The 12,946-nt window shown below is 37.6% G+C and overlaps 1 protein-coding gene across 1 annotated transcript in view; it reads right to left on the reverse strand.

Annotated features, from left to right (window-relative positions):
• Positions 1-12,946, reverse strand: part of kl-2 (dynein heavy chain 2, axonemal kl-2) — a 373,042-nt gene that overhangs the window by 132,091 nt on the left and 228,005 nt on the right. The window contains exons 52-58 of the mRNA XM_083120771.1: positions 12,049-12,194; positions 11,389-11,572; positions 9,944-10,053; positions 6,608-6,723; positions 3,746-3,846; positions 2,652-2,861; positions 1,902-2,080 (exon numbers count right to left, since the gene is read on the reverse strand). Coding sequence (XP_082976897.1) covers positions 1,902-2,080; positions 2,652-2,861; positions 3,746-3,846; positions 6,608-6,723; positions 9,944-10,053; positions 11,389-11,572; positions 12,049-12,194 — 1,046 coding nt within the window. The remainder of the gene's footprint in view (positions 1-1,901; positions 2,081-2,651; positions 2,862-3,745; positions 3,847-6,607; positions 6,724-9,943; positions 10,054-11,388; positions 11,573-12,048; positions 12,195-12,946) is intronic.

The raw sequence follows: 12,946 nt of genomic DNA on the forward strand, positions 1-12,946 counted from the left end.
GTTGCCAGATCAGGCACGTATATATTCTAGGCTAGCTAGGCTATCTCCGAAGCCCAAATTAAAACACTGGAAATAATCGACTAGCAAATGTGACTGATGCTTCACTCTCACATAATGACCATGGGGAAAAGCGCTAGTGTATGTTTGGCTTTACTTTAACCTATCGCCAGGCTTCTTCTTCTGAAGAGTCTTTCAACCCACGATGTATTTGTTGTGGCTTCCAGCCCCCGAAGCGCTGGACAGTGAAGGCTTCATTTTATCCTGGAGGTAGGCCCTCAGTGTTGCCAACAATGGAAATATGAAATTCGCTAAATTGGCCACGGTGGCTCAGTCGGTAACGCGTCTGACTACCATGTTCAAGGTCCCGGGTTCGATCCCCGGCCGGTTCAAATCCGGGAACTTTTCTAACGATGGAAGGCGGCCCCGGCGCCCACCCAGCATCGAATTACATGGGTACCTGGGGGAAACCCTGGGGGGTAAAGGCGGTCAGGGGCGTGATGCTGATCACATCACCCCCACTCACGACCGGATCAAGAAAGTGTGGGGCGTTACCCCCACACCCCCTATACGCCTTCATGGCGTGGTGCTAAGCACAGGGGAACACTTTACCTTTTATTTTTACCTTTTTTTTGCTAAATTGCTAAAAAAAATATGTGTAAAAATTTAATTGATGGCAGAGTATATATTCCATGTTGACAAAAAATTCACGTAAACCAGGGGTTCTCAAACTTTTTTGTTTCACGGTGCCCTTAGCGTTTCAAGATTTTTCCCATGGTGTCCAAGTCAGAATGTAGGCCTATCTAACACTTACAATGGTCAGTTAGTGTTGTTAGGTTGCTTGCCTTAAGTTAAAAAAATAAACACATATTTCAAATTCAGAAACATTTTAAATGTAAAATGTACTAAATAAGCACACATTTGGGTTGATGTGATGGTCCGATTCTAAAACCATGTGTAGATTAACAATTAAGTGTCATTTCAGTGAAAAAATTGGAACATTTTGCAGTGCCCCTGTAGCCGAACACTGTGGCCGAGTGGTTAGCACATCACACTGCAATGCCAATGGTCCCGGGTTCGAATCCCGCTCGGGCTTGGTTGTTTGTGAATGTCCATTCATCAATTTCATCATTTCATCACTCATCCCCATCTTCGCAAATTAGCCAAGAGGCACAAACGCGAAGTAAAATAAACTAAATCAATCCAATCCAATCCAGTGCCCCTGTAAGCCAGTCATGGCACCCAGGGTGCCACGGCACACACTTTTCATTTCCTGAATTTGCAAAAGAAGATTGCCAACAGTTCGCATAATGAAAAAGTGAAGGAAAACAGAATAAGAAGATTAATTGATGAAGTGGTATTTCAGGGGAAGCAAGACTGTTCATTTAGGGGCCACAATGAGGTTGGGGACTCAACAAATGAAGGCATGTACATAGAACTTTTGGAATTTTAAGCAACGTACGATCCAACAAGCAGATGGAGCAGATGGATACACATTTCAAAATTTTACATTGGCACATAATTTGGAATGTAAAAATTGGCTGCAAGGCACCTGAAAAATGTATAATCAAGGAAAAAGGAAAGACTGTGGAGTCGACTCCATGTTCAGATAGGTAAATTGGGACTGTACCTACAGTTTAAAGTATGATTCGAACCACTGCACAATATGCTTGAATCCAGCGATTGAACCCAGGTCCTCTTGGTCACATGACAACATTACTACTATGTAATTGGGGAGGACTCTAATAGAGGATTTATCTTGATTTTGAATTTTTTATAATGTGTTCCTTAATTTGACTTTTTCACTGAAATGAAGAAATTAGCACCACAGACCCATATAAAGGTGATATCCCATTATACAATCTTAATCATTTCTTGTTACTGTATTCTACTGATGACATTACCTGTGTATCATTGAAAAGAAAACTTGTCAGCTTATCTTGCACTCCTGTCATGGCATAGAGCTTCTTGAGATCTTCTCTAAATTCAATCTTCCTATATAATTTTGTTACTTCCACTGTGAATGTTTCATACAAACAAATGAATGTTGAGAGACGAACTAGAGACATTCTTCCACTGCCACCTACAACAATCAAATAATTTATTTTTCATCAGTCGTAAATATTCACATTCGTACATGGTAGTGTGGTTGATAGAGCTGTAATACAAGAAACAAGTTGCCTCTATATGTCAACTCAATAGGTCAAGATTCGAGCCTACCACAATAATAATTATTGTCTAATGATAAGCAACTTGCCTTACCCCATGATGGTCTTTAAATTGTGATTTTACACACTCTGGATGGTTTTCCTTATCATTTCTGGATTCTAATGATTCTCAACGCACAGTGAAAGCATTTTCTTCACATTCAGAAAATATTTTTTAAGGAGGTGCAGACTTTTTTTCCTTTCTTTACAGCCTTCCTTATTGTCTCAATCCACCACTTCATCCTTCAGGATGGTTTGGCTTTATTCTACTCTTTGTGCACACTTCTGTCAATTCTAATATAATAAAGTGACCCAAATAGCAAAAATACAATACAATACAAAAAAATACATAATTCCCAGTTACCACATGTGAATCTAACTCATCAGATATCTTTGGCATGAGTTGCTGCACCACTTTACCAAATAATTATATAAAATATGACTTGCCTATTCCTATTACCAGCATGTTCCCTCGAGGCTGAGAAATAACACGGACAATTCTAGTGATGTGATCCATTGCATCCCTGAACAACACTAGATCCATTGGAATGACTCCTATTGAATTATTATACTCCAAAAGCTGGTTCTCTAAGTGCTGTTTCAATACTACTGTGTCATCTAGATCTTGATACAATCCTTGCTGATTCATGAAATCGCCTGAAAAATACAGTCATGCACTACAATTAAAGGATGAGTCTATAAAGTGATCAATGCAATTACACATTCATCATCTTATTACTTGGCTCTAAAGCCAATGCATTTTTAAGAGCAGACATGCACTATGCATGTGGATGTCATGATCAAAGAGACATATTATGTTGTATGGATCAATTCCTGTGGGCCTGCTGTGACTTGTGGTTCTTGACAGCCAACCGGGACCCAGTGAGCTGGCAGGGTGAACAGTAAGTACACAATCTTAAATGGCAGTCGACAATAGAGTGGCTGATCTGGAATATGTGTTTTCTTGTATATCTATCTCTCCATATTTTTTCTTTCTTTCTTGAAAATGGAGAAAGAACTTCAAGAAACAATTTATAACTCAAATAATAATTTTAAAAAATCACTTGGAACATAACAAGTGAAGAATACAGTAATAAACAATTTAAAAAGAATGGAAAGAAAAATCTTAAGAACCTTTGAATGTGTTTATCTTCAAAACACAGAAAAGACAGTTATAAATAACAAACAAACAAAAAAAAAAATGCTTGTTAAAAAAAGCTTTCATAACTACAAGGATGTTAATAGTCCTACACCAAATTTAAAAGTAATTAGATGGAGTTGTGATGTCATGCTGAATTGGCTGCACAACTGGTAGTCACAATGGTAGTAGTCTCATCCTTTTGCCATTGGTCACTCAACCTAGTTGCCCAGTGCATGCTTGCCCTTTAAAAAAGTTCTTATATTCAAAATATTTGAATTAGAAATGTAACATCACATTCTACACATACAAACAAATATTATGCCACTAAATGGATAAGCTTTTACCATATTGATAGTATTATTACAGTAAAGAAACAACAATATAAATTATCAACACTCACCAAACATGGGTGGCCTTTTTGATGGGCACAGAGCATTGAAAGTCAGATCAAAGTGTTGACCCAGGCATTCATTTAGTGTGTTCAGGAACCACTCTCTATCCCTAAAATTAGATAAGAGAAAAGATCATTAAAAGACTCCATCCTCCTTTACAAAAACCCTGAGCAATTACAAGAAGCTGTACGATTATTTAATTCGGCTCAGTCAAGCATTCACTTCATACAAGAGGAAGAAAAAGACAGCACACTAAACTACCTAGATCTCTCCATAGGCAGGAAAAATGGCAAATTCAAGATCAATATACACATATACAGAAAACCCAACTCCGGAACGCAATACATCCACAAACTTTCAGGTCAATTTGCACGGCAAAAAAACAACATCTGGATCAACTTCTTCCAAAGGGCCATCAACCTCACCTCGGATCCCGAAGACCTGCAAACTGAATTTGAGCATATCATCTTCCTTGGCATCAGCAATGGGTACAGCCGACAAGAACTTCTCCAACTCCTGGACACTACCAAGACAAGAAAAATGAACCAGCCACACTCCCAGCAAGAAAAGATGGAAGGGAAATGAATAGCCTCCCACCTAACCCATTTCAAACGTTATTACACCGACCCCAATGCAAGAAGTGGCGTCTACATGGTCACCTGCGCATGTGGAGGCAAATATGTAGGGATGACTAAGCTCCAGCTTGATGAAAGGCTCAAGGAGCATGATGCTGACCACAGGCTTGGGAGGAGAAGAATAGGCCTTTCTTGCAACCTCATACACGAAAACCATAGCATAGGCTCTTCTAAAATAATCATGCAAGCAAAATCCACACTAGAAAAGTTTTCAAAAGAAACCTACGCAGTAGTGACCATGCCCGCCGACCTCAACACCAATACCGTGGCCCTCAATAAAACCTGGCTTCCCACCATCAGGAGTATGCATACCTGCCCAACCTGCACTTCTCCAACAACAAGCACCCACCCAACCTGCTCCTCCTCTGCAACAAGCGCCCACCCAACCTGCTCCCCCCGTGACAAGAAACCAAGCACAGACCCCAAACGTTTGCAAAAAAGGCCGCCTGCACACGCGAGCAAACACCGCACCGCAAAAGCAGATGACAAGATCTGGAACTGCCTTGTACAGCGCCAAAACCCCCAGGCGCGGCAACAGAAGGAAGCTCTACACCCGCACGAGAATGACAAAAAGTGAAAGTGCTGCATCATGCATCAACTAGTGCCGCCACATGCCCAAGCAGAAGAAGAAGGAACCACGCCAGCCGCAGCAAGACAGTTCACGCCTGACGAAGCCACCAGATGAGTGGCGAAATAGTTTGCTGAAAAAAACTTTCGTGGAAACTGATATCTTTAGATGCAATGTGAATCATTCCCCTAACCTGGGGGAATGGCGAAAATACGAAAGTGCAAAGGTCAAACTGCGCATGCTTCAACTCAATCTTTTGTTCCTTCAGAAGTGCTATAAATAAAGAGTGCTCCCCGACTTTCTTGCGTGGAAACCTATATCCCGCTCCGCATCTGTAACAAAAGTGCTGCGATCCCTGATAAACTAGGTGCATAGTGAAATCAGTGCTCTTAGTGAAGTGTGTTACAAGTTGTGTGAGTTTAGCAACCATATGGGCTGTTCCGACTTTGAAGAAATCTTGCAGAGCAAGTTAAGAAAATTCACATACGACAAACTCATCACTCACAAAAGAAAATTCTCTAGGCTTGGTGGAACCTGGAATCCATCCCCCCCCCCCTTGCAACCATCACCCTCCCCTGCATCTCACAAGTCAGACATCTGCCCAAAGATCATAAACTTATCCAATTGCAAATTCCCCAGCGAGTTTGAATGCATTCTAAAATTCGGCCTCAAGTTTGCACTACAGGAAAAGAAACCCCCAGTGCCAGACATCACAGCCTCTGTGGAAAAAGCCGCCTTCCTTGCAAAAATGGCAGAAGAGGGGCAGAAGGAACCTCTACACCCGCACGAGAACGACAAAAAGTGAAAGTGCTGCATCAACTAGCGCTGCCACATGTACAAGCGAAAGAAGGAACCACGCCAGCCGCAGCAAGACAGTTCACACCTGACAAAGCCACAAGACGAGTGGCGAAATCAATCGCTGAAAAAAACTTTAGCGGAAAAATGAATAGTAAGTGTATCAGAGTTAATTACCTATCTCCGCGTAACCGCCAAACTGATTACTTTAGATGCAAGGTCTTTTATATCATCATCTCTATTACATCAAAATATATACTTAACTGTTGAGGTTGAGAAATATGTATTTTTTGCTGATATAACACATATATTGTTCTGTTGTCCGAATTTTCAGACTGACCTCGATTCTTCTTCAGGGATGGAAAAAAAGAATGACCTGCCACATCCTTCAAAAAGGTTTTGAGGTCAGTCCAAAAATTAGGATGACAAAACAAAGTACTATTAGTTACGTGAAAATTTTAAATTTCGTATTTCCACATTGCACAATTTAATACGTTCAGAATGTAAATGCACGATGGCTGCGACCAAATCTGGAACTAACAATGGAATAAGAAATAGTTTGGAACATGTAACAGTGATACTTCACACATCAAATGCCACAATAGAGTAGATGGAAGAGTATAAGTTACCACAGAAGTCTATAGGAGCAGTTGATCAAGAAGGATGGTGTGGTGCTTCAAATCATATACAGTTCCATAAGTATTCCCATTATATACTAGTAAGTGATAGAACTTATCAACAAGTCATGCAAGTCCAGCACATGAATGGAAAAATTTAACATGGCATGGCTCATTGATCAGTAACAATAGATTTTCACACTGTACTATCTCTAATACCTTGCAAATGAAAACCCATATGTCACAGGAACTTACCTCTCATCAACCATTCTGTCACAAAATACTCTGAAACACTCATGGACCCACAATTTGCAAAATGCATTCCTATTACTTTGGCTCTGTGGTTGACTTCTTAGAAGTCCCTGAAATATCTGAAACGGAAGAAACGTTTTGGTTAAAAAACATAACATGTCTCGGCTTCATCCATTAACTGTAATGTCTCATTTAAAAGTTCTGAATATACAGATTGAATATCACGTTCGCCGTGATTGCCAAATGTATGAATGTCTAATAGATAAATTAGCTAAATGATGCTACAAAAATCTGTTTTCTAATTAGGTTTTCAATTACTGAATAAGAAAAACTTTATGAAGCATATATACTTTTTAGGATAATGTTGACATTTCCAGATATATGTTTAGCTCAAGAAATGTAGTTGTAAATTTGGCAACACTGCACTTGAAGACAAGTCCGCCTACTAAAGGAAAAACAGTCATGAAAGATTTACATTCTCATATATACCATGAAGTTCGAAACTATAAACTACAGCGTCTAGAATAACGTAGTGTGGAAAACGGCATGCTTCTGCGCTCTCTGGCTGGTTCCACTCGAAAATGATACCGCTAGAGGCCCTGGTGTTGGACCCGGTTTTATTCGTCTGCTTATAATGGAAGTAAATGGAGTTTTCGCTGCAACGTCTGATTCTTTTACATGAAGCATTTCTATGAATGTGATAATTACTATGATATTTGGTACAGTGGTCGCAAAGATATTAACGAACATTCTAAACAGTCAACCACGTCCTGTTATCGTCATACTTTCGTTAATAATACGGGAGAAAAAATATGCGTGGAATGTTCTTGGCAACTAAATTTTTGTGTATGAATTAGGTTCATTATTATTATCATCATCATCATCATTTCTTTTAAAGATATACACACTGAAGCATTTGTATATTTGATATTTACTGTCTCTTTTCTTCAGCTTTAAACTAATCGTGGCGATGATGATAATGATGATTGCATGAAACGACAAGGGGAACCGCACAAAACTTTCTTAGTGCCATCGACATGCGTGTAAGGCAACTTTCAAACCAATGGGACAAGCGACACGGGATGTTCACACTGTCACACTAGTGACACACACTTCCAGACTGTAAAATAGCATTCATTGCACATGAGGGTCCAAACAGCAAACGACACGTTCATATGGCGTATTCGCGTGCTACTTGTTACTTCGGTCGGAAAGCTCCCAATGGAAGGGTGCTGAGACTGAAGCGATGTGCTACAGGGGTAGTTCCCACCTAAGTGACAAGCGACATGGTGCCTTCAGTCTATTAGCAAGCGTTGCTTGCGAACAACAGATAGGCGACACGATAAACCGCACATTACAACAACAGATCTAGACGATACGATAAGCCACACGTGTTGCTTTGTCGCTTCTGCGTCGCTCAAACTGGGCCATTTCCTCAATAGCTTGCAACATGTTGCCGTGGTTTGTTGTTTGCGCATACGCGATGCAATGAGTGTCTTGCTTTAGTGAGATTGGGCACCAAAGCGACAAGCGGCACGCAACACTTATCGCTTGAGGATTTCACCAACCGAACGCTGGCCTGTGCTTCCCGTCATGCTGCTACGATGTAAAATCTTGCTCTTGATTGGCTCCTTTCCAAGCAACATGTGTCACTTCAGTATGAAAGTTGCCTTGGACCGAATGACCCATGTCGCTTTGGTGTGAAATCCTTGTATCGTTTGTCGTGTGTCGCTTTGGTGTAAAATCTCCTTGAGGAAACGGTGCAGTCAGAGCTTTTGTCCCTACGGTTCGAAAGGCTGCATTGATTTCCGACTGCTCGCTTTCAAGCGACATTTGTGGTTTGTAGCCTCGGTATGAAATATCTCTCAGGATACTATTTATATTCTAATAACATAGAAAAATAAACTCTAATACACAGTCCAAGACCTAATACACAGTCCAAGACCTGACGTCCGGAATCACATTGCGATGTTTCTTCTTGTGTTACGCATGCTATTTATTTATTCATTTTATTTTACTTTTCTTTCCAAATTAATGCCATTTCGTGACTGCAAATCTCTCCACAAATATAACTGTTTCCATCAATTTACTTACCACCTTTCTAGAAAAACAAATCTACACAATATATTCCAAAAACTAACAAAGCCGCATTACTTTCATAACAAAATTAGCACCTGGGTCGATCGCACTGCTATCTACTTGTCATCGTCTCGGGGAACCAGTTTCTTGGGTCCTTTTCCACACTACGTTATTCAAGGTGCTGTACTATAAACCAATAATATAATACACCTTCAAACAGAAATTAAAAGTATAATTAAGATACTGGAGGATATTATTATTCCTCAAATTGAAAAGAGAGAAATTTATGTGATGTTTGAAACACTGAACCAATTTTGCTTCACCTCGGTGAAATCTGCATAAAATTTGAACACAAAGTAATAAATTTGTCAGAAGTTTAGGTGAAATTGGAGTTAAAATACATTGCACAGTACCTGGCATTTCTGTAAACTGCATTGTTTCCCTCAAACGGATAACTTACAACAGAAGCAGTCTGCCAACAATTTCATAACAATGGCAAGTTTCTCTCAAATGTACAAAGAAAACTGAAGAGAGATTTCCAATGCAATCAAATTATCGTTACAAGAAAATTCTTTGAGGAATTCAACTAGTCTCTCTACATACTTTTACTAGGTTTGAGTTTCTACATGAAAATCTCGTGTTTATTTCACTTTGGTTTCTTTAATACCTGGTGGAGGCACATAGTGGTTTGGATCCCACTTTAAACTGTAGGTCCAGTCCAGATTAGCCTTCCTGTGCATAAAATGGACATAAAACAACAATTTAATCATTTTACTTTCATTGCTTCTTTCTAATACTAATCTAAATTTTAGCAAATATCACAAATGAGCACATCATAATGGGCCTATAAAGGACAATGAAATCCATCACTTGCTTAGATTTTATTGCTGAATAATCAAAGTATGCAGAAAGCAACTGAAAATGAATATCTACAAGTACAGTACATGTTTTTATTTTTAACTTGAATATACCCTCTACTAACTCTTTTGCACAAACAAAAAAAAACATTAAAAAAATGGTTGGTGTTAGTATTGTAAAAACTTGAATCGTAGAACTTATCACTAAATTGGCAAAATACATTCACAAATGGATGACATTTTATATTTGGAATTTTCTGCTTTCTTAACAGTTACAACTTTTTTGTGATTGCTGCACATTAATTGTAACATTACAAATTGAACACAATTATTTTGCACTAATTATAATTAACTTTCCTTGTATGGTGATCTGATTTTGTCATAAGTAGATTATAATACCAACCTTTGAAATATCACGTAGATTGAACAAGTAATGTATCTTTGTAGGAGTTGGCAACATCTTTGATACAACATTTTTATACATGTTTATAGTTGCATCAGTGATATTCTTTCCTGCAAAACAAACCCAAAAAAATCAGTGCATGTGATTTCACCATAAAAAACCACATGTTACATATGCTACATTGTGAATAAATTTATAAAAATGTTTCACAAAAGTACCTCAGCATACACTTAAACAGTTGATCCTCATATACTGACATGGTCATTATATCTAGCATGCAATTCGGTTAAAAAATATACTGATAGTATCATAGCACACACATCACAAACTACGATTTTTTGTTGCTTTCATCTAAGTCACACTGAATCAATTACAGAGAATATTATAAATATAATTTTATATTGGGCATCTAAAGATTCTAAACAGTGATGATCCAACTTGTATTTCATGTCTGTAATGTTCTCCATTATAAGAATAAACATAAAAAAGCTGTCTGCTGTAAAATTGCATTTTTTAAATTAAGTTATTTTTCCTGAATAGCCTAGATTCATAATGATTTTTACTGAGTAACAATTTGAGAAATATTTTTCACTAAATTTTCCATTAATTTGGAAAATTAAACTGGATACTGAGAACAAAAGGATTTCAGAGTGCACAACACATTTGACATGGATGCATTCCATACATTATTTGCATTTAATAACCGATTGCTTTTTTATAGTATCATGAGAAGTTATGGTACGTATGAAGTTTTGATTATTAAGTATAAAGATAGGAGAAAAATGCATCTTGATTTTCTCTGATTCTTCAAGAATTGTGATGAAAATTTCAAGTGACATGGAAGTGAATATTTTGTGTGACAAGCAACAGTTATTATAGTACTGTATGGTAATCTGTTAATAAGTGATGGGACAGATTAATCGGTACTCTGTCAGTATCAGCCAATTTAGGCAAATTGGTGCATCAGTTTATTGGTAAAATTACTGATAATATTAGCAATGCCATATATCTGTAAATAGTGTGTAATTTATTGCAAGATTTTGCCATTTTCGTACTGTTTTTGTGAATAGACATGTACATACAATTTGTGTGTTTTCTACCACTGCAATATATGTATCTATAAATAGCCTATAATTCAGTGTAAAATGTGCCATTTTGTTACTGTCTTCATGAATACGAATGTATAATTTGTGTATCCTGGGTTTGTAAAACAGAGATCTAAATATGCAGTTTTATTTTAAATGGTAAAACCCACTGTAGTCACTTAGTTGCAAACATTAATTATGGAGGTTAATGGACCACATATATTCTTAAAAGAATCTTCAGCATTTTATATCAGAACATCGGTATTGGAAAATTTGATATCAATACTTTATCAGTATGAGCAAAAATTTCATATTGGTCCTTCCCTAAAAGAAAAGAGCAGTTAAGATAAAAAAAATTACCTATTGGTTTCATATCTTCATCGAAATCTCCCAATTTCTGTTGAAGCATTGGGCCAAAGATGCTTTCAACTTGTGCATCTGTTGGGAAGGTCATGTTGACAACATTGAACCTTGACTGAAGTCTGGAAGATATATAGCTTCTCCCTCCTCCAGGTGGACCCATTGCTGACATAAGTAACATATCCTAGAAAAGGTAGAACATAAACATCAACTGAAAGACTTTACTAAATGCCAATGTTCATTGTGAAATGTTTGACATTTTGTATTGTAACAGTAAATTTTATATCAGTGCTTTATAGCTATCAATAAATGTTTCATTTTGGACCATGTCTAATGTTTGGTAAATGTTTCCTATCTTCTCAATTTGTTTATGAGCCCCTTGCAGCTTGGCTCTCTATAACAAAGTTGTTATACAGAAAAAAATGCTACATACTTGGGATGGAAATATTACTTCCTAATACCATTTAGACAAGTGTATGTGTTTATGGAGTCGAGCAAAAGATAAAGTGCAGTCAGCAAGCACACAAATACAAATATGGTGAAAGTGAATCCACTAAGGCCTGTACAAAGGTATAATATTAAAGAGAGAGAGAGAGAGAGAAAGAGAAAGAGAGAGAGAATTTTGGAAATTGGTATAATAAGTTGTGAAAACGTTTTTACCTTAACACTAACAGTCACTTGTTTCTGTCTGTCGTACCAAAATCCATAATCAATCCACATTCGGATCAGTTCCAAAGGTGGTTGAGATCCGTAAGTCTCTTTAGCTGGCATATTCAGGTCATCCAGGAATGTAATCATGGTCTTTCCTTTAATGTAAAAATACAAATAAAAATGAAAAAAAAGTGTTTAAATAAGTTCATAATTTATCAAATAAATTAGTAAATCAACCTCTCACACAGGTTCAACTCAAAAGAAAGCAGATTATTTTTGAGTTGTTGTTTTAAGTCCACTTTATGCACAGTAAGGCTAATCGGGACTGGACCTAGTTTAAAGTGGAATCCGAATCACTATGTGTCTCCACCGGGAATCGAACCTGAGATCCCTTGATTACAAGGTGACGATGCTACCACTATGCCATTAGGGAGGCCCCTGAGTTTATTTTTGACATTACTGAATACAATGAATAGTATAAATTGTGCTCTCAATGACAATATCATTATCTCTCAATGGGCAACCAATGTTATTCATTAAATATGAGATTGAATAGAAAATAGCAATATTCTAGACAAAGTAACCATAAGTAAATGTACTTTATTATTGCCACATTATAATATTGTTTACATAGAGGCAAAAAAAAAAATGGCCGGAAAATAACTGTTTTCTGTAAGCTGTTAGTAGAGCAAGTTATAGTAATCTGATTTACCTCAGATGTTGCTCAACCATTATATGCATTGAATTACATATTGTCAAATGGATACAAACTTAATTGGCAATACACAACCATATGTGCTAAAAGTAGTAACATCCCTTCTCTGGATGGGAGCTCAGTTAGCCAAATAGTGAGGGAAAATGACCACCACCTCAAACAAGTTTACCTCTGGGAAATATTTGAATTACA

This window comes from Lepisma saccharinum, chromosome 4, assembly GCF_977018435.1.
Source record: "Lepisma saccharinum chromosome 4, izLepSacc3.1, whole genome shotgun sequence".
Taxonomy (NCBI): domain Eukaryota; kingdom Metazoa; phylum Arthropoda; class Insecta; order Zygentoma; family Lepismatidae; genus Lepisma; species Lepisma saccharinum.